We start from the raw sequence: 18,937 nt of genomic DNA, 5'->3' as shown, positions 1-18,937 counted from the left end.
TGGGGGGGGGGTCTGTCTAGTCCATAGAATTCCCTCTTTATACAAATTAAACGCATTTTGCATCAATCAAATTGTTGTCAGAACTTCTACTTAAATTATCTTCAACCAACAAACAACATTGAGTTAGATGAACTTAAATTGCATGATAACTTATAAATATTAAATTGTTGTTTTGAAGGGGGTGGATTCTGGAATCCATTGCTGCTTCAATGTATATCTAATGAGTTATTATAATCAAGGTATTAATCAATATTTTTCCTTCTACATATCACATGAGTTGAATTACCTCTCTAGGCTTATGAGATTTTACTTTAGCCGCTTTCCGATCGGAGGAACCTTTTCACAGTTCCTAGAACTATTGGCTAAAGTACCCGGATGTCGGCGTGTTCGCACCGCAAGAACTAGGAACATCTAAACCAGCACTATAGGAACTACCCGTGACGTTAGTGTACGCTGATGACCGAACGCACGCGGAACACCAGCACCCGCCATTTTTAAAACAGCTATAATGTAAACACACATATTATAGCCTATATATTTACTCCAGAAACTAACTATACAAACATGGAAAACAGTGATAGATGGGTCTCTAAACCTTTATGCTGAAGAGAAAATCCAACGCAACTTTGAGGGGACCAAGCCAAACATGATTATGTTTATCTGCCCAGCTAGCAACACTGGACATCAACCACACGGCATAGGCTAATAAACTTTTTCATATACTGTCTACTTTCTATAACAGTTCTATCTAATATTAAACAGTACTGTTAGACAGATCGCTAACTAATGAACACAGAGAATGCGAGCATTGTTTGCTCTGGCGTTCTCAGCGCCGTCAAAATAAAGGTTCGTCGCGCCGTCAAAATAAAAGTCACCGTGCTTGCGTCACTCCCTTACCCCTCCTACCAGTTCCTATGGCCACTTGGCCAGTGCGAACGCAAACAGCAAAACCGAGTTTGGGGGAGAGTAGTTCTTAGAACTGTTTAGAAGTGGACAGTTCCTAGAACTAAGTTCCTGTAACTACTTGGTCGGAAAGCGCCTTTTGTTATAGAAGTTACCAGTGTGATTACTGTAATGTTATTTTCATGTTTTTCTCTAATGTCTGTATTTGATATGATTGCAGTAACAGTGCTTGATCATTTATCCCGGCTTCCAGAAATTAAATATGGACTCGTTTTGTTTGAGAAAGGTCTTCAACATGTGTTAAAACATATAAGGGTCATTGGAACCAATATTTTAAGGGACCATTTCTTTGTTAAAGCTTTACTTGACTGTGTTATATTAAAGTGTCCTCTCCTTGAGAGAAAGAACGTATTATTTCGTAACCAAATGTCCCCACAAGGATTGTAAAACCTGAGATCACCTCCATTGTGGGGACCAGCCAGCAGTCCCCACGAGAGAAATGGGTTAATAAACATACTAAATTATATTTTTTTGAAAATGTAAAAATGGAGAAAGATTTCTGTGATGGGTAGGTTTAGGGGTAGGGTTAGTGTAAGGAGATAGAATATACAGTTTGTACAGTATAAAAACCATTAAGTCTATGGAGAGTCCCCACAAAGATAGTGAACCAGACGTGTGTGTGTGTGTGTGTGTGTGTGTGTGTGTAACTGCTGTGATCTTTGTAACTTTAAGAGGGGCGGCCTGAAGTCTTGAAGCTGATTTCTGCCTGATGAAACTGCAAACTATCTTCAGTAAAACTTGTCTTCAATTTCTTATAATTCTGACTCTGATTCATCATATCTGGTTCTGGGTATTTGACTGTAGATCCCCTTAGAGTTTCAACCAGTTTCAACAATTAACTTTTAAAGGGAGTGGTGGCCTTCTAATCCAATTATTTATTTATTTATTTATTTTTTTTTTTTAAAGCTAGAGCTCATACTATATAACTTATTTAGCATGTAAATTTAATGAACAATAAGATATTGAACAATAAGATACTGGCATTAGTACAGTCATTGCTCATATAGAAACAATTACTCGTTCAGTGTTGTATCTCAAGTTATTATTCAATAATAACTAAAGTATCTCTATTCGTGGTGTAAAATTATTATTTGTTTATTCTTTTTTTTTATATATATATTTTTTTTTTACCGGTGTTAATTTTCTGGAAACAAATGCTCTATAAATTACAGTAATGTTCTTACTTGAAAATTGGAAGAAATGTTGTCAGTATTTTATATAATGTTCATTTTACTCAAACACACATATAAATCCTACGGTGGCCAAGAGAGCTCCGCGTGCTGCAACTGAAGAAAACACATGCAAAGAAAAAAACACATGCAAATAGAAAAAAAAAAAAAAAACACCCACAAATTAAGAAAACATCTTCATATGTTTTACAACACACGTGTGCTCCAAATACTCACAACACAACCAAATACAGAAACGTGCTGCAAATAACACAGACCACAACGAAAATGTTTCCAGCGAAACCAAATAAGTGACGAACCCGGCTGGGACGTGCTTACAGCTCAAAAGTCTACTTTATTTTTTATTTTATTTTTGCAAAACATACAGAGATTACATTTTTATGACATACAACTTGTATACAATATACAAAATGTATTAACATGTTCAATGTAATCAGAATACTAATGAGAAAAGAACAATGAGCTGAAAACTAAAATAAATAAAAAAGATACAGAAAAAGATCATGAGGGAAAGATATTAATCTATACATCAGTTACACTGTACACATTTTTTTTTTTTCATGTTATGTTTAAATTTTCACATAGAAATGTTTCATAATAATTTTTAGGTAATGTAGGGTACAAAGCTCTTTATCTGAGAAGATGGGTGGCTCTTAAAAGAGCCTTTGGGGTAGTTGAAGTTAGGCACGCCTCACTTTGAGCTTGTGTATTTGGTGACGGCCTTTGTGCCCTCGGACACGGCGTGTTTGGCCAGCTCTCCGGGCAGCAGCAGACGCACGGCGGTCTGGATCTCTCTAGAGGTGATGGTGGAGCGCTTGTTGTAGTGTGCGAGGCGAGACGACTCGCCGGCGATGCGCTCGAAGATGTCGTTGACGAAAGAGTTCATGATGCCCATCGCCTTGGAGGAGATGCCGGTGTCAGGATGAACCTGCTTCAGGACTTTGTAGACGTAGATAGCGTAGCTCTCCTTCCTGGACTTTCTGCGCTTCTTTCCTCCCTTACCGGCGGTCTTGGTGACAGCCTTCTTTGAGCCCTTCTTGGGCGCGGACTTTGCTGGTTCAGGCATGATGACGCGAGATCACAAGACTGACAAAGTAATGTTTCTTTCCAACGTGATACAGAGGTATTTATTCACTGCCCTATGCTAATTTTCAAAGCGATACGAGAAATCTCTGATTGTCTGTTTTCATAGGCCAAACCCATAAACTCGTACTTCATTGGACAACTCGAAGTATCACGAGGGCCAATCACAGGCGGAAGAATAATAGTCCCGCCCACCACTCCCAAAGATTCCGTTGTTTCGTTTCCCGCTCTTTTATTCAATATTTTTGAGAAAATAAGCGGTTCTAATATTGTGCATCGTCGAGTAATTTTAAAACCCCTTATAAATCCATTGAGGGAGTAAAAAAAAATTAAAAATAAATAAATAATGCAAAATGGCAAATGCAAGCTCATTTGACAGTGTGTGTAACATTTTCTACATCACTCACTTCTGCTAACTGTAAATGTGGTGGTTACAAAAGTATATAAGCATTTAAATAAGTAAATAGTAGTAAATATGTTATATGTAAGATATATGGATGACAAGAGAATTTATTTCTTAAATGTGTTTATTCCGTTGATTAATGTTCCCTGCTCAATCGTTCTATGATTTGATTGCTTTCACCTTTGGGGAGTGTTCGCCTGCTTGGGGAGGGGGTGGGGCACGCGCGCGCTGCTCAAACAATACAGACTCTGATAAGTGAAGCAGCAGCAGCTCCGTGTCCTGTATTAATTTATACACATATCTCCCCTCATCAGGTATGAATTACATAAAAGCAATGAGAGTATGTTTTTTGACATGTAAGAGTTTAAGAAATGTTAACTACATTGTTTAAAGTGTTTAAGTTTACTGTTATGACGGACATGCAAAAGTTTGCCTCAAGTCACGTCTGTGTGCTGCGTCACGCGTGCTAGTTACACATTTTCATGCTAGTGATGGAGACCATGCGGTCTCAGAGAAAATACGCAATATTAGAGTAAAGTCCACAAATAACATGTGTTTTGGTGAAATAATACAATGAGTAAGTTGTAAGTGCCAAATAACTGTGAAAATGAGTGTCTGTACTAAAAAAGTGTATCAGAAAGAATAATTCTGGCAAACATGAACACATTTTTAGGATTTATTCACATGGAAAATGTCATAAATGTTATCAGTGAATATTTCATAGTACATAATGCTTAATCTGTAGACACAGCAGTAAAGGGAAAATACTGTATGTACTGTATATGTAATTCTGTTCTATATTTTGTGATTACTATTGAAGTGATGCACTGTCATTGATTGAGAAAGAATAATTCTATTCTATAAGAGTGATTGAACTGTTTTACATTGTATAAAAAAACAATACAGACTCTGATAAGTGAAGCAGCAGCAGCTCCGTGTCCTGTATTAATTTATACACATATCTCCCCTCATCAGGCGGTGAGGGTACTACATAATAGCCTATTATTTTGATCTTATTACTTTTTTGATAATTTTGTAAAATAAATTAGGTTCAAGTGATCTCAAGTGAGGTTCATGTGCAACACAAACAAATGTTTTAATTTTTAGGTGTTATCTGTTAAAGAACACAAATATGTTGATAGTCTTGATTTATTACTGTGAAACAGTATTTTATGTAGTTCTTCCTGGATTCAGTTAATAAAACGTTTTATACCTGACTCGATTGACATGGTCAAAACATTGACTCTTTATGTGGGAGAGTGTGTGGCTCTTAAAAGAGCCGTTGGGTTTGTGTGGTTTCTCCTGCTTTCAGGCGTTTATCCGCCGAAGCCGTACAGGGTGCGTCCCTGTCTCTTCAGCGCGTACACAACATCCATGGCGGTGACGGTCTTTCTCTTGGCGTGCTCGGTGTAGGTGACGGCATCGCGGATCACGTTCTCCAGAAACACCTTCAACACTCCGCGGGTCTCCTCGTAGATCAGACCGGAGATGCGCTTGACGCCGCCGCGGCGAGCCAGACGACGAATGGCGGGTTTGGTGATTCCCTGGATGTTATCACGCAAAACCTTACGGTGACGCTTAGCGCCTCCTTTCCCGAGTCCTTTACCGCCTTTACCTCTTCCAGACATTCTTCAATCAAATTTCTTCAGTCGATCAATGAAAGACAACAGATAAATATTGTGAGTGCGTTATAAGGAAGCCTTATACATTCGCTTACAGGACCTGACAGAAACCAGCGCCGCGTCACATGACACACACCCCTCCCCCAAAAGTATAGCTAGAGCACGTGTGATTTAATCCCAACCCTGACCTTTGTTTCATAATAAAATTCAAGTTTCATAAAATGTATTTAACAAATATCATGTATTACAGTAGTACTGGTTGATAATGAAAAGTAATTCTCAAAGTTCACCAAATTAAACTAAGAGGGACACAAGATGACATCACAATGTCAAAGTAAAATAATTTACCCATGTAATCCCATTTCCCTCCCAGAGATGACATTTATGAATATGGTATTAGTAGGGATATTAAACAATCAGTGTGTGTGTGTGTGTGTGTGTGTGTGTGTGTGTGTGTGTGTGTGTGTGTGTGTGTGTGTGCTGCAGCTCGATATACTGTCTTTTCTGATTATTCAGACCTGGAAGTTAGTTTAATCATATGGGACATTCTAGCAGAAACGTACATTATCTGTCCTTGAATTGTTACAGTGAATAAAAAAGTATTTCATCCAAAAATTTCTAAAACTGGCTCATGGTTGATTTCTGTGAGTTGTTCTGTAAAGGAATATGTCATTCATTAGGTTCTCAGATATTTTTTTCTTTATTAAAAACACTTTTGAAAATTAATACAAATCCTGTCCATGTCCTTGTCCTCAGCCAAATTGGAGCTACAGCTTTCATAGTTTTGTTATGCTACAAACTGTTACTTAGAAGAAAAAAAAAAAAAAAAAACTCATCAATAACAAGATTAAGCTGTTATCATTCACATCAACTGATCAAAAACATAAAATGATATATAAATTCTACAAATAAATTCTATTTTACAACTGTCCCCATGTTTTGGTCAGTCCTGTCACGTTTACATAAAACTCTACATAAAATGTGTGAAATACGCCTTTAAGGGTATCACTCAGAGGAAGTGACATCATTTGACCCAGGTGAAGCTTACATTGATTAAGGCTGAATTCTTTCTTTGAATTGTATGATTTTAAGCTTGTTTTTGTATGTTTTTTTTTTAGGAAGACGAGCTAAAGGGTCAGGCCCTGTCACGGTTAAACATTCCAGAAAATAATGAAAATGTTTTAAATCCAAAACATGTCTAAAAAGGTTATTGAAAATCCTTGCTTGCATGTTAACAGTTTTTATGCTAGCAGGCTGAGTAATGGCAATTTAAAAATGGCCAACCGTCAGGCCCTGTCACATCAGGCCCTGTCACATTCCTGTGTGACACGGCCTTACAAATTAATGTTATTGTTCTTTTTTATTACATTTATTGCATATGTTATGTATTTAACGCATGCAATAGTAAAATGAAGGCCAAGGTGCTTGATTTTTATACAACTGTGGCCATGGAAGCGATTTAAACACCTGAATTCAATTATTTGGAGGGCTGTCCCAATACTTTTGGCAATATTATGTATGTCCTTGGCTGAATTTTACCATATAGTCTAATATTACTTTAACATTAAAATTATAATAATAATTTAAAAAAAGAAATGCCAATCAAAACTTAAATAAAGAACACAAAACATAACTTTTTCTGCATCATCAAAATCCATAAAGTCAGTCCTGTCACAGTACCGTCAGTCCTGTCACGCCATGGTCAGTCCTGTCACACAGGAAATTAAGATAAAAGTGTACTATTTGAGGAAATATTAATTAATTAATTAATCTCTTTAACTGTGTAGATGAAGGTGGGGGTATATATCCACTACTATGTTTTTATAAAAATCTCCTATGTAAAGGTAGTTATTTTACAACTACATGAGTGCCTGGTGGGTATTCTGTGATTTTGTGTACTACAGTTGACCGAAAAGTTGCTTATATTTCTTAAAGGAATAATAAAACTATGTTAGATACAATCAGGGACATGTGATCAATAAGAAAATGCTATCTGTATCAAAGAAATTCATTAGGGAACCATTCTAACATATACAAATTTGTCTGTGACAGGGCCTGACATTTTAGGGGTGAAATGCGTATACAAATGTATTTTATTTAATCATAAAAACATGCTGAGATGGGATGATATGTGTTTCTCATAGTTTAACATGTCCTCGATATGACTCAACGTTCAGATTTAAGAAAAATATATATTTTTTCCCCAAGATTTTTTAAAGTGGAAATGTACGTTTCTGGTAGAATGTCCCTTATATGATGCTGCGTAGGACCTGGATGTTTAATATTCGTCACTTTCAATGTTACACTAGAAATTCCCTCGTTCAGTGTAATTGATGTGGCTCTTAAAAGAGCCGTTGTGGGTTGAAGCAGACGCGGGTTTAAGCGCGCTCTCCGCGGATGCGGCGGGCCAGCTGAATATCTTTGGGCATGATGGTGACCCTCTTGGCGTGGATGGCGCACAAGTTGGTGTCCTCAAACAGACCGACCAAATAAGCCTCGCTGGACTCCTGCAGGGCCATGACAGCGGAGCTCTGGAAGCGCAGGTCCGTCTTGAAGTCCTGAGCGATTTCTCTCACCAGCCGCTGGAAGGGCAGTTTGCGGATCAGCAGCTCGGTGGACTTCTGATAGCGGCGGATCTCCCGCAGAGCCACGGTCCCGGGCCGGTAGCGGTGAGGCTTCTTGACGCCGCCGGTGGCCGGGGCACTCTTACGGGCGGCTTTAGTTGCGAGCTGCTTCCTCGGGGCTTTACCACCGGTGGATTTACGAGCGGTCTGCTTGGTTCTTGCCATTGCTTCGGTCTTCTTCTCTCTGTCCTGCTTGCGCTGGAAATGCTGTTCTGCGTTAAACACCGGCTTTTAAAGCATCGAACCGCCACGAGCTCATAGTGACGCGATGATGCAGGCCTTGTGATTGGTAAGTTCATACGTGATGTCTGTGCATGAGTGCCAGCCAATGACTGCGCGTTTCCTCTTTTCAAACAAGGGTTTCCCGCTCGAGATGCTTTCTATGTTCCGTTGACTACTTTGCTCATAAAACAGTGTACATAAGCTCCCTGGTCTTTATGCTCACGTTGTTGTATTTATGTGTTCTGAAAAACTCGCCTTAATTCCCAGTGGTTGTGCAGATTTTGGATTAGAACAAAGTCACATTAAAGTCTGTAAAAGCACGGCAGCGAGACGCATATAGGGTTTCCATCCATACCTTAGAACGGGGACATTCCGTAAATCTCAGCATAAAGGGCAAAAGACCCAGAGTAACATTGATGACCAATTTCTGTTTTCCTGGAACTGATATGCAAATGATATGCTTTATTTATTTGAGATAAATATTTTTTATTATATACAAAAAACGTTCAAGTCTTGGTAGAGAACTATATTTTAATATTAGGTGTGATGGATGGGGTAGCAAACACACGTTAGGGGATCATCATGCGCTTATAGCAAGCATGCGCACAACCACGATTATACATGTAAAGGTCGATGTAGCGAAATCATACAGTTTATAGATTTGATGGGTCATTTTCCCACTTAACCAAATGAGTTCATGGTGTTTGTAAAAATAAAGAAAAAAGCTCGTTGTCAGATAAAATGGGTGGCTCTTAAAAGAGCCGTTGTTTCAGTAACCCAGTCTTCAATCTGTTTATTTGGATTTGGCGGGTTTCTCGGTCTTCTTGGGCAGAAGCACGGCCTGGATGTTGGGCAGCACGCCGCCCTGAGCGATGGTCACTCGGCCCAGAAGTTTGTTGAGCTCCTCGTCGTTACGCACCGCCAGCTGCAGGTGACGGGGGATGATGCGGGTCTTCTTGTTGTCCCGAGCGGCGTTTCCAGCCAGCTCCAGGATCTCAGCGGTGAGGTACTCGAGCACCGCCGCCAGATAAACAGGAGCACCAGCACCGACGCGCTCGGCGTAGTTTCCTTTGCGCAGAAGCCTGTGAACACGGCCAACGGGGAACTGCAGTCCCGCCCTGGAGGAGCGAGTCTTAGCCTTCGCTCGGGCTTTGCCGCCGGTTTTGCCTCTACCGCTCATTATTATTATTATTATTTTTTAGATCGATTACTTCAAACACCTCAGTCAAAAAGTGATAGAATAAATCTAGCGTGTTTTCACACACTGCATATAAACTGAAAGTGGCAGTCGCCCATTGGTTTAGAGTGTGTAAATATTCAAACCAATCACTGAACTTCCCTCCAAAGCCCAACACCCTTTCTAGCGGGGATTACTATGCACACGTATTAATGACCTTTAAGACTGTCTTAATAAAACAGAAGAGATTAAACCATATAAATGTTTGTTATATAAAATTTAAATAAGTACAAAAAGGGATATTGTATGCTGTTACTACTAAAGGTACTACACCTTTTCACACACTGTATATTCTGGGTACAATGACTGTCTGATACTGTACAGCATTATGTTCCTATTGTAATATTGGAGTTTAACTAATTGGTTGGGTGTGGGTTGTTTGTATTGTCACAATTATCCAGCATAGTGCTCTGTGTAGATTCTGCCTGTACTGTTGTACAACATATAGACTGATCACTGTCTGAAGCTTTTGCAGTACATTTACAAGAAATCTTGTACATCTAAACAATGATTTATTGTGTAATACAAAATTTCACTCACTGTAAAAAAAAATCACTCACTGTGATTTTACTGAGGTTTTTTCTTTTCTTTTTTTTCCCCAAAACTAGTGTTTTGAATTGTTTGTTTAGATTGCATGAGTCAAAGAGGACAGAAGTCACATCTCATCTATTTGCTTTCAAAAGTAACACAAATCATCGATATATGTGTTTTGCTCTAATTCAGAGTTAGTGGGTGGCTCTTAAAAGAGCCGTTGAGAAACAAACACTGGACTTTACTTCTTTTTGGGCGCTGCCTTTTTAGGCTTTGCAGTTTTAGGTTTAGCAACCTTTGCCTTTTTAGGGCTTTTGGCTGCTTTCTTAGCGACTGCTGGCTTCTTTGCCTTCTTGGGGCTCTTCGTCGCCTTCTTTGGGCTCTTCGTCACCTTCTTAGCGGCTTTGGCTGCGGGTTTCTTGGCCTTCTTGGGCGATTTCTTGGCGGAGGGCTTCTTAGCCGCTGCGCTCTTGGGCTTCTTGGCAGCGGCGGGTTTCTTGGCCGCGGGCTTCTTCGCTTTAGGAGCCACTTTCTTCTTGGTCTCGGCTTGCTGCTTGTTGAGCTTGAATGAGCCCGAGGCGCCGGTCCCTTTGACCTGCACCAATGTGCCTTTAGTCACCAAACTCTTGATGGCGATCTTGACGCGGGAGTTGTTCTTCTCCACGTCGTAGCCGCTGGCAGCGAGCGCTTTCTTCAGCGCGGCGAGGGACACGCCGCTCCTCTCCTTGGATGCGGACACAGCTTTGACAATGAGCTCGCCGACGCCTGGACCTGCTTTCTTGGCTTTCGCGGCGGACTTCTTCTTGGGCGCTTTAGCCGGGGCGGCAGCAGCGGGTGCTGGGGCGGTTTCTGCCATTTCTCTCTGATCGATCGGATCAACAGTGTTTCAAACGCTGTCTCTACTCTCAGCAATGAATGACGATCGCGCGGCGCTGCGCTCTTAAATAACACATGAGAACCTTATAGACTCAACCCGCCCGCTCGGGCCTCTGTGCGCGTCCACGAGCCCCTCACGCGTGTGTTTTATTCTCTTACATTTGGTTCAAAACTGGAGTGGTAAAATAGTTAGGCGCAGTCAAAACAAAGTGAACACCAAGCAGAGGTTCTGCGCTTTCATTGGAGACTAAAATACGCGAGAGGAAATGTTTATTTTGCCTTCGTCAGATCAAATCCAAGGCGCGCATCAGCCACGGGGGAAAGCCGCGTGTAAATGTGATGGATAGTTTAAGTGGAAAGGTTAATAAAAGCCTGAACGCCTCATCTGTGTGTTCAGCAAACAGTCTGAAATAGACTTTAATGAAATCAGCATCAGTGAGGACCGTGAGGAGGCTTCAATACAGATGTTGTTTTGGGCAGCTTGAAGCACACGAACATCATCCGGAGTCTGTCCAGCCATATGATCTGGCAGTAAAGTAATAATTGGTATTATTATTAATTAAAAATAATCTGATTTCATAATCTGATGTACATAAATAAAATATCACATAAATAAAAATGTAAATCGTCATATTTGTCTCTCCTTATTCGTCCTTCATCTCAGTTTTCATCATGTGAATGAGGATCATGTAAAAACTCTGAATCTGAATGAGCTGCTCATTTAAGCAAGGCAGAGCAAGTGACTCAAAAAAACAACTTATTTTTCCTCACTGTTTCATATTTGCCTTGTTCTAGCTTGTACTTTTCTGGACAAATTTTGAAACTTTGTGTTGCAAGCATTTCTTATATCATTGCCTCCTTAAGATGAATTGCTTGTTGTATTTCTTCATAAATCGCTTAGGATAAAATCATCTGCTAAATTAATAAATGATAAAGAGCAGGCCACTTATTGTAAGTTTGTTATATTGTGATTTAACCACTGTTGAATACCAATTCATAAAATAGTCATATCATTCGCACTATATGTTTGATATATTTGTACAGATGTTGAGGTTTTGGTCAGGCTGTACTAGTTCAGCTCTAACCCAACTCCGGGTCAAGATAATGAACGTGTTCAAAATTACACGGGCAGGTTACACTGGGATTATTACTAAGTTATGAGGACACTGGAGCTGAAGAGCTGATAATAACTAAGTTAAAACATTTTGAATTGAAACACTCAAAATCAATTTAAAACTTAGTTTTGTTGGGTCTCAGTTGTTTAGAAGTTTTCGCTTATTCCTTAAATGTGTTTATTGGAATTGAAAACATCAGGGAATATGAGGGTATTCTAATCCAAGACAATATTTTTCTGTTAGATTCGTTTTCAGGTAGACTCTCTGCAGCCTCAAAGCATCTGTCAGTCATCAGATGGAAACAGGCCTCAACCCCTGTGATGTGTGGCATCAGTGCGAGATCGATGATCAAGACACAGACAGTGTGGTACCATCACATTCTCAACTTTATTAAGGAGGAAGGGTCATATTTATAAAAGATAAAGCAGAATCATCCAGAATGCCCAGGCCATCCAATCATAATACTGAAAGATCAACCACATATGGCATATTAAGAAATAATAACAAGTAAGAGAGGTCAGATATTCAAATGTGTGTGTGTCTATCGGCATAGTCCTTGTTTTGTCTAGGTGTGCCCATGATGTGCACATAACACAACTGAAAGAAGGTGCACAAGTCTTACACAAGAATAGTCAAATGTGAAGCCTAATAAAGAAGAAAATATTATATTTCTCTTGTGAAAAAGAAATGGGGCTCTCATGATGCACTGCAATTATATGAGAAACATAATTTCCCTAATGTTTCACTATATTAGCAAGGACATTTTGTGCCTCACGTGTAAAACCAAACATACAGCATCTTTTATTTAACCCTGAAACGAAACTGGGAAAACTTCTCTGCCTAAAATAACACTTTGTAGGCTACATTAATGTGCTTAAATGGATATAATTTTGAGTGTGCTTAAACTGCGTCTTCAACCCACAACGGCTCTTTTAAGAGCTACTTTAATTAACACTGAGCGAGGGGATTTCTAATGTAACGCTGAAAATAACTAATATAAAACACGGTCCTACGCAGCATGATATTTGATTTCATTAACTCCCATGTCTGAATAAACAGGAGATTTATCGAGCTGCAGCGCACACGCGCGCGCACACACACACACACACACACACACACACACACACACACACACACACACACACACACACAGCTCAGGAAGGAAGTGAAGGCGAACCATAGCTCTATATGGTTTAGAGAGGGTCTTATTAGACAAAAAATGATCTGATTATTTATTGATATTCAATTTAAACAATGTAGATAACTAATGAAACATAGCTTTTTTTTTATGATTTTTTTTATTGTAGGCTATTGATATAACATTCACTTCATGTTAATTTTGTAACAAATACTTAAAGACAGTATGGATATTTGATGCCAAATTTGTTTAAAAACGTTTTTTGATGCCAACATTTTTTTAATTTTAAATTCTAAATAAAGATTCAATTTCCAATATTCATTATTATTTACATTTACTCACCCTCAAGTAGTTTTGACTAAATCTGCATGATTTTCTTCATCACACACACACAAATATACATATACATATACATATACATATACATATGAAATAAAAATGTTACCAAACCGTTTATGGTCCCATTGACTTTTTTCATACTTTGGAAGTCAATGGGACCAGCAACTGTTTGGTTACCAACATTATTATAAATATCTTGTTTTGTGTTCAACAGAAGAAAGAAATGCATACATGTTTAGTCAGAACAACTTGAGGGTGAGTAAATGATGACATTATTAAAATGTTTATTAATTTTTTAATCTTAAAATTTATTAATCTTAGTTAATCTCAACATTTACTAATACATTTTACGTTCAAAATATGTATGTGTTAACATTAATACACTGAACTAACATGAATATAAACATTTTCATTAACAAAGGCTAATAAAATATATTGTTCATTGTTAATTCATTTAGTTTTAATGCATTAACTAATGTAAACAAATTAAACCTTATTGTAATGTTTCCAAGACATTTCAACAAACAATAATAGAACAAAAAATTAACTCAGTTCTGGTAGGTCACGTAGGTTAGTCAAGCTCTCACCAGTGACTCTCAGCTGATCCACGTCTACCTACAGGAATACGACGCCTATCACTGTATACATATATAAGCTCCTTCAATATTATCAGCAGCTATCGCGTTTCTCAGGAGCTAATTACTTCCTCCATCCCCAGCTCCTCATCTCGTCCAGTCTGTATGGCATTCTGATTCCCCCTGAACCAGAATAAATTCTCGAATCATGTTGAACTTTAAATTCTTGAATTAATGATATCTGCTCCCTGCTCTTATCCATGCTAGGCTGTCCTGACAGTAATAGGAGAAGCAACCAAAATTAGGATTTTCAACTCCAACGTGAAGTCTGTTCTCCCATATGGGTCGAAGACATGGAGAATGACCAGGCGCAGATTGCAGAAGATCCCGGGTTTGGGCCTAAATCCAAGCTCAGAGCCCTCTCCCCGGACAGCACGCCAAATACGCATAAACTTATTGTATTATATGTAGATGTGAACTCGTGAAACTGAGACAGAGCTGAAGAGGAGTGGTATCACCTGGACTCAAATAGAAAAGACAGCCCAAGACCGTGCCCGCTGGAGAATTGTTGTCGATGGCCTATGCTCCAGGAGGAGCGATGGGCCTAAGTACACGGAAGTGTCCTTTTCACGGCCAATTTCATGTGTCTGATTACTGGGAGTTCCTTCATTAGAAAATGGCAAATAAATAATATAAAAAAACCTTGGCTGTAGTTTGCTGGCCATGTGTTTTGGACGTTTTCTGTCCTGTAACACATGGTGTGGTTGATTTAGGCCATTGGTTGAGATGTAGTGTGAGCTGGAGGGAAATAAGGAGATAGGCTTTCAGAGAAAACTCCAAAGTTCGAGAACTAGTGCCCATCATTTCCTAATATTTGAAAAGTCATGCTTTAAGACGGAAATATATAAAGACAACATTAAATATCAATTGCAACAATATCATGAAATCCAGTTTTCAGACATTCAGTTCTTCTGGATTTAGTCAGTTACTTCATGTAATCACAGACTTGATGATGGTGAGATCAGATCATACCGGCTGTTTTACAAACATCTCACTGGATTATAACAATTAATGGCAAAAGGAATGTTTGGAAGTGTAAACTGATATTTCCCACTGACATACGTAGCAAAAGATATAAATAACTAGCAAAATATGATTATGATATATCATAAAGTTTAAACGGTATCAAACCAAATGTCCGAGGTCAATGCAGGTTATAAAGCTACAATGTGTTCATATGACTTGGTTCAAATGTTCTGTGTTTCATGGTGCTGGACATTCAGACTTTGCGGAAAGTAGTATATTATTCAGTAAAAATAAGCAGTAAGCTGCTAATAACAATCGTCATTAATTGAACATTAACAACGTTATGGGAGGGTATGGGCTTTGTACGGAGGGAAAACATACGGAAAGCTTTAGTTTCTGCTCTGACAGCCGCAAGAACGTGTGTTAGGAATCAGGAATGGTGATTTTCCATCTTCAAACCAAACTTGGGTCTCCAGCCGATAAAGTTTAAATCCCATTTGGCTAGAGCACTTCTCATAATGTCTACGCATTAGGTCAGTAGGCGGAGAGTAGATGGTCTTTTGTGGCTGTTCGAACACATTCGACCACATGAGCGTTTACACTGGGAAAGCAATTCGGTCAAATGCGTTTTCTACCTCTGGAAGTGGTGGAAAGTGGACAAGCTCAAATCATTTTATACCCCGTTTACACCTGTATTTAGCGTCGGCCATGTGATCCGAACGACCGAAACATATATTAATTCCAGGAGAAAACAGGACCTTAGACATTTCATACTTTTTTACCTTAATAGAGCATCATGGGAGATACAACTCATGAAATCTATCAAAATCTATCAAATATAAGAAAATCTAAATAAAGAAAAACTCATTTGACTATGTTTTACTCAAGTCCAGATGATATAAAAAGTGACATGAAATGATGTTTTGCTGATTATGTTCCACTACTGATTAAGAGTATGCAGTCAGTAAAGTTGTGAAAGAGTATCAAACATGATCCTGCGTTTTAGCACAGCAGTTTTAATACAGTAATTTTGTCTGTGTCACCATTGTTTGTGTTTAAGGAAAAGAATACTTACATGATACATGTACAAACTCAAACAGGCATAAACAGAAGATATAACAGATGTGCCACTCTGTATTTATTCATTTTACTTTTAATATTGTGATATGACGTCTTCATTCACTTTGGTGAGTTTGTTGAAAATCACTTTTCATTATAAACCAGTTACTACTGTAAAATATATGATCTTTGTGAAATACATTTCACAATTTTTTTATACGAAACAAAGGTCAAGGCTGGGATTAAATCACATGTGCCCTAGCTATATTTTGAGGGAGGTGTGTGTCATGTGACACGGCGCTGGTTTCTGTCAGGTCCTGTAAGCGAATGTATAAGGCTTCCTTGTAACACACAGAGCATCTATTTGTTGTCTTTCATTGGTTGACCGAAGTAGTCAAAGTGAAACATGTCTGGAAGAGGCAAAGGCGGTAAAGGACTCGGGAAGGGAGGCGCTAAGCGTCACCGTAAAGTTTTGCGTGATAACATCCAGGGAATCACTAAACCTGCCATTCGTCGTCTGGCTCGCCGTGGCGGCGTCAAGCGTATCTCCGGTCTGATCTACGAGGAGACCCGCGGAGTGTTGAAGGTGTTCCTGGAGAACGTGATCCGCGATGCCGTCACCTACACCGAGCACGCCAAGAGAAAGACCGTCACCGCCATGGATGTTGTGTACGCGCTGAAGAGACAGGGACGCACCCTGTACGGCTTCGGCGGATAAACGCCTGGAAGCAGGAGAAGCCCCACAAACCCAACGGCTCTTTTAAGAGCCACACACTCTCCCACATAAAGAGTCAATGTTTTGACCATGTCAACTATTGGATTCATTATTAAACTCTTTTGTATTCTTAATCTATACTGCACCCCACCAAAATAACTTTTCACAGTAAAGAAATGCGAATATCACGATTATCTTTTTATTTTATCTTTTTATCTACACTAAAATGTAACTTTTTGTTTTTGTATTACACGTTAATCAAGCAAACGAATGCTGTTTCTCAAAAAAAAAAAAAAAAAAAATAGAACCAAACTAGTACCACAGATAGCAGAAGTGAATATGCATAAACGAAAATGTTATATATTGTACACAAATGGTCTTTTATTTACTATCCATGTGCTTCAAACAGTTTAACAACAGTTTCATGCAATGAAGGTCGTTGATAAACTGTTTTTAAAGCGTGTCTGACCATTATTGGTCTCTTTCCTTCCAAACTCGCTCAATGGGTCTTTTAAAATCACACAATGATTCTCAATATTAGAACCGCTTATTTTCTCAAAAATGTTGAATAAAAGAGCGGGAAACGAAACAAAGGAATCTTTGGGAGTGGTGGGCGGGACTATTATTATTCCGCCTGTGATTGGCCCTCGTGATGCTTCGAGTTGTCCAATGAAGTACGAGTTTATGGGTTTGGCCTATGAAAACAGACAATCAGAGATTTCTCGTATCGCTTTGAAAATTAGCATAGGGCAGTGAATAAATACCTCTGTATCACATTGGAAAGAAACATTACTTTGTCAGTCTTGTGATCTCGCGTCATCATGCCTGAACCAGCAAAGTCCGCGCCCAAGAAGGGCTCAAAGAAGGCCGTCACCAAGACCGCCGGTAAGGGAGGAAAGAAGCGCAGAAAGTCCAGGAAGGAGAGCTACGCTATCTATGTGTACAAAGTCCTGAAGCAGGTTCATCCTGACACCGGCATCTCCTCCAAGGCGATGGGCATCATGAACTCTTTCGTCAACGACATCTTCGAGCGCATCGCCGGTGAGTCGTCTCGCCTCGCGCACTACAACAAGCGCTCCACCATCACCTCTAGAGAGATCCAGACCGCCGTGCGTCTGCTGCTGCCCGGAGAGCTGGCCAAACACGCCGTGTCCGAGGGCACAAAGGCCGTCACCAAATACACTAGCTCAAAGTGAGGCGTGCCTGACTTCAGCTACCCCCAAAGGCTCTTTTTAGAGCCACCCATCTTTTCAGATAAAGAGCTTTTGTGTGTGTGTTTTTTTTTTTTTATTATTATAATTTTTTTATAAATCTATAGCCTTTAATTCCATAAGAATTTCGACGAATCCGTTAATATCAACACTGTCACCCTAATCCATCTCTTTCAGTCTGTCATTCATTTAAAATTTTGAAAGTAAGGTTTTGTCTTTGTCTTCCTTGCTCCTTGTACACATTTATAGAGCATTTGTTTCCAGAAAATAAACCCTGCTAAAAAATAACTTTACATCACAAATATAGAGATCCTTTAGTTATTATTGAATAATTACTTGAGAGACAACATTGAACGAGTAATTATTTCTATATGAGCAATGACTGTGCTAATGCCAGTGACAATATCTTATTGTTCACTAAATTTACATGCTAAAATAAGTTATATAGTATGAGCTCTAGCAGTTTATTTGAACTAAAATAGTTAAAGAGGGCCACCACTCCCTTTATAAGTGAATTGTTTAAACAAGTTGAAACAACAATTTAATATAGGTTATCATATCAATTTATTTGTGTTTATGCTGCAATTTAAAGGGATACTCCACTTTTTTCGGAAATATGCTCATTTTACATCTCCCCCAGAGTTAAACAGTTGAGTTTTACCGTTTTAGAATCCATTCAGCCGAACTCCGGGTCTGACGGTACCACTTTTAGCATAGCTTAGCACAGATCATTGATTCTGATGAGTCCAGTAGCATTTCTTTCAAAATGACCAAAGAGTTTCAATATTTTTCCTATTTAAAACTTGACTCTTCTGTAGTTAAACCGTGTACTAAGATCGACGGAAAATGAAAAGTTGCGATTTTCTAAGCCTATATGACTAGGAACTACTCTCATTCCGGCGTAATAATCAAGGAACTGTGCGGCTGTACCATGGGTGCAGCAGGCGTAATGATATGACGCAGCGCCTGAAAATAGGTCTAATAGGTTAGACAAACTTAGTCCCGGTC

General features: G+C 39.1%; 7 protein-coding genes across 7 annotated transcripts; 2 read left to right on the top strand and 5 right to left on the bottom strand.

Annotated features, from left to right (window-relative positions):
* Nucleotides 1-2,504: 2,504 nt before the first annotated feature.
* On the bottom strand, nucleotides 2,505-3,232 carry LOC311282962 (histone H2B). The gene has a single exon (XM_084397092.1). It carries the CDS (start codon nucleotides 3,217-3,219, stop codon nucleotides 2,845-2,847), a length of 375 nt encoding a protein of 124 aa, XP_084253218.1. The 5' UTR covers nucleotides 3,220-3,232; the 3' UTR covers nucleotides 2,505-2,844.
* Nucleotides 3,233-3,663: 431 nt separating this feature from the next.
* On the bottom strand, nucleotides 3,664-5,285 carry LOC311282968 (histone H4). Its single transcript, XM_084397099.1, has one exon. It carries the CDS (start codon nucleotides 5,265-5,267, stop codon nucleotides 4,956-4,958), a length of 312 nt encoding a protein of 103 aa, XP_084253225.1. The 5' UTR covers nucleotides 5,268-5,285; the 3' UTR covers nucleotides 3,664-4,955.
* A 2,037-nt stretch (nucleotides 5,286-7,322) lies between these two features.
* On the bottom strand, nucleotides 7,323-8,073 carry LOC311282948 (histone H3.2-like). Its single transcript, XM_084397078.1, has one exon. It carries the CDS (start codon nucleotides 8,048-8,050, stop codon nucleotides 7,640-7,642), a length of 411 nt encoding a protein of 136 aa, XP_084253204.1. The 5' UTR covers nucleotides 8,051-8,073; the 3' UTR covers nucleotides 7,323-7,639.
* A 591-nt stretch (nucleotides 8,074-8,664) lies between these two features.
* On the bottom strand, nucleotides 8,665-9,324 carry LOC311282952 (histone H2A-like). The gene has a single exon (XM_084397082.1). The coding sequence runs from the start codon at nucleotides 9,285-9,287 to the stop codon at nucleotides 8,901-8,903; it is 387 nt and encodes a 128-aa protein (XP_084253208.1). The 5' UTR covers nucleotides 9,288-9,324; the 3' UTR covers nucleotides 8,665-8,900.
* A 483-nt stretch (nucleotides 9,325-9,807) lies between these two features.
* On the bottom strand, nucleotides 9,808-10,786 carry LOC311282944 (histone H1-like). The gene has a single exon (XM_084397074.1). It carries the CDS (start codon nucleotides 10,729-10,731, stop codon nucleotides 10,117-10,119), a length of 615 nt encoding a protein of 204 aa, XP_084253200.1. The 5' UTR covers nucleotides 10,732-10,786; the 3' UTR covers nucleotides 9,808-10,116.
* A 5,598-nt stretch (nucleotides 10,787-16,384) lies between these two features.
* On the top strand, nucleotides 16,385-16,865 carry LOC311282973 (histone H4). The gene has a single exon (XM_084397104.1). The coding sequence runs from the start codon at nucleotides 16,410-16,412 to the stop codon at nucleotides 16,719-16,721; it is 312 nt and encodes a 103-aa protein (XP_084253230.1). The 5' UTR covers nucleotides 16,385-16,409; the 3' UTR covers nucleotides 16,722-16,865.
* A 655-nt stretch (nucleotides 16,866-17,520) lies between these two features.
* On the top strand, nucleotides 17,521-18,473 carry LOC311282959 (histone H2B). The gene has a single exon (XM_084397089.1). It carries the CDS (start codon nucleotides 17,540-17,542, stop codon nucleotides 17,912-17,914), a length of 375 nt encoding a protein of 124 aa, XP_084253215.1. The 5' UTR covers nucleotides 17,521-17,539; the 3' UTR covers nucleotides 17,915-18,473.
* The last annotated feature ends 464 nt before the right edge of the window (nucleotides 18,474-18,937 follow it).

Source organism: Rutilus rutilus (genome assembly GCF_951802725.1).
Source record: "Rutilus rutilus genome assembly, chromosome: 23".
In the NCBI taxonomy this organism is placed as follows: Eukaryota; Metazoa; Chordata; class Actinopteri; order Cypriniformes; family Leuciscidae; genus Rutilus; species Rutilus rutilus.
This window is presented reverse-complemented; position numbering and strand designations above follow the sequence as displayed.

What these genes read in the sequence shown, in the direction of transcription:
- LOC311282962 (XM_084397092.1), bottom strand. Translation starts at nt 3,219, where the DNA reads ATGCCTGAACCAGCAAAGTCCGCGCCCAAGAAGGGCTCAAAGAAGGCT.
- LOC311282968 (XM_084397099.1), bottom strand. Translation starts at nt 5,267, where the DNA reads ATGTCTGGAAGAGGTAAAGGCGGTAAAGGACTCGGGAAAGGAGGCGCT.
- LOC311282948 (XM_084397078.1), bottom strand. Translation starts at nt 8,050, where the DNA reads ATGGCAAGAACCAAGCAGACCGCTCGTAAATCCACCGGTGGTAAAGCC.
- LOC311282952 (XM_084397082.1), bottom strand. Translation starts at nt 9,287, where the DNA reads ATGAGCGGTAGAGGCAAAACCGGCGGCAAAGCCCGAGCGAAGGCTAAG.
- LOC311282944 (XM_084397074.1), bottom strand. Translation starts at nt 10,731, where the DNA reads ATGGCAGAAACCGCCCCAGCACCCGCTGCTGCCGCCCCGGCTAAAGCG.
- LOC311282973 (XM_084397104.1), top strand. Translation starts at nt 16,410, where the DNA reads ATGTCTGGAAGAGGCAAAGGCGGTAAAGGACTCGGGAAGGGAGGCGCT.
- LOC311282959 (XM_084397089.1), top strand. Translation starts at nt 17,540, where the DNA reads ATGCCTGAACCAGCAAAGTCCGCGCCCAAGAAGGGCTCAAAGAAGGCC.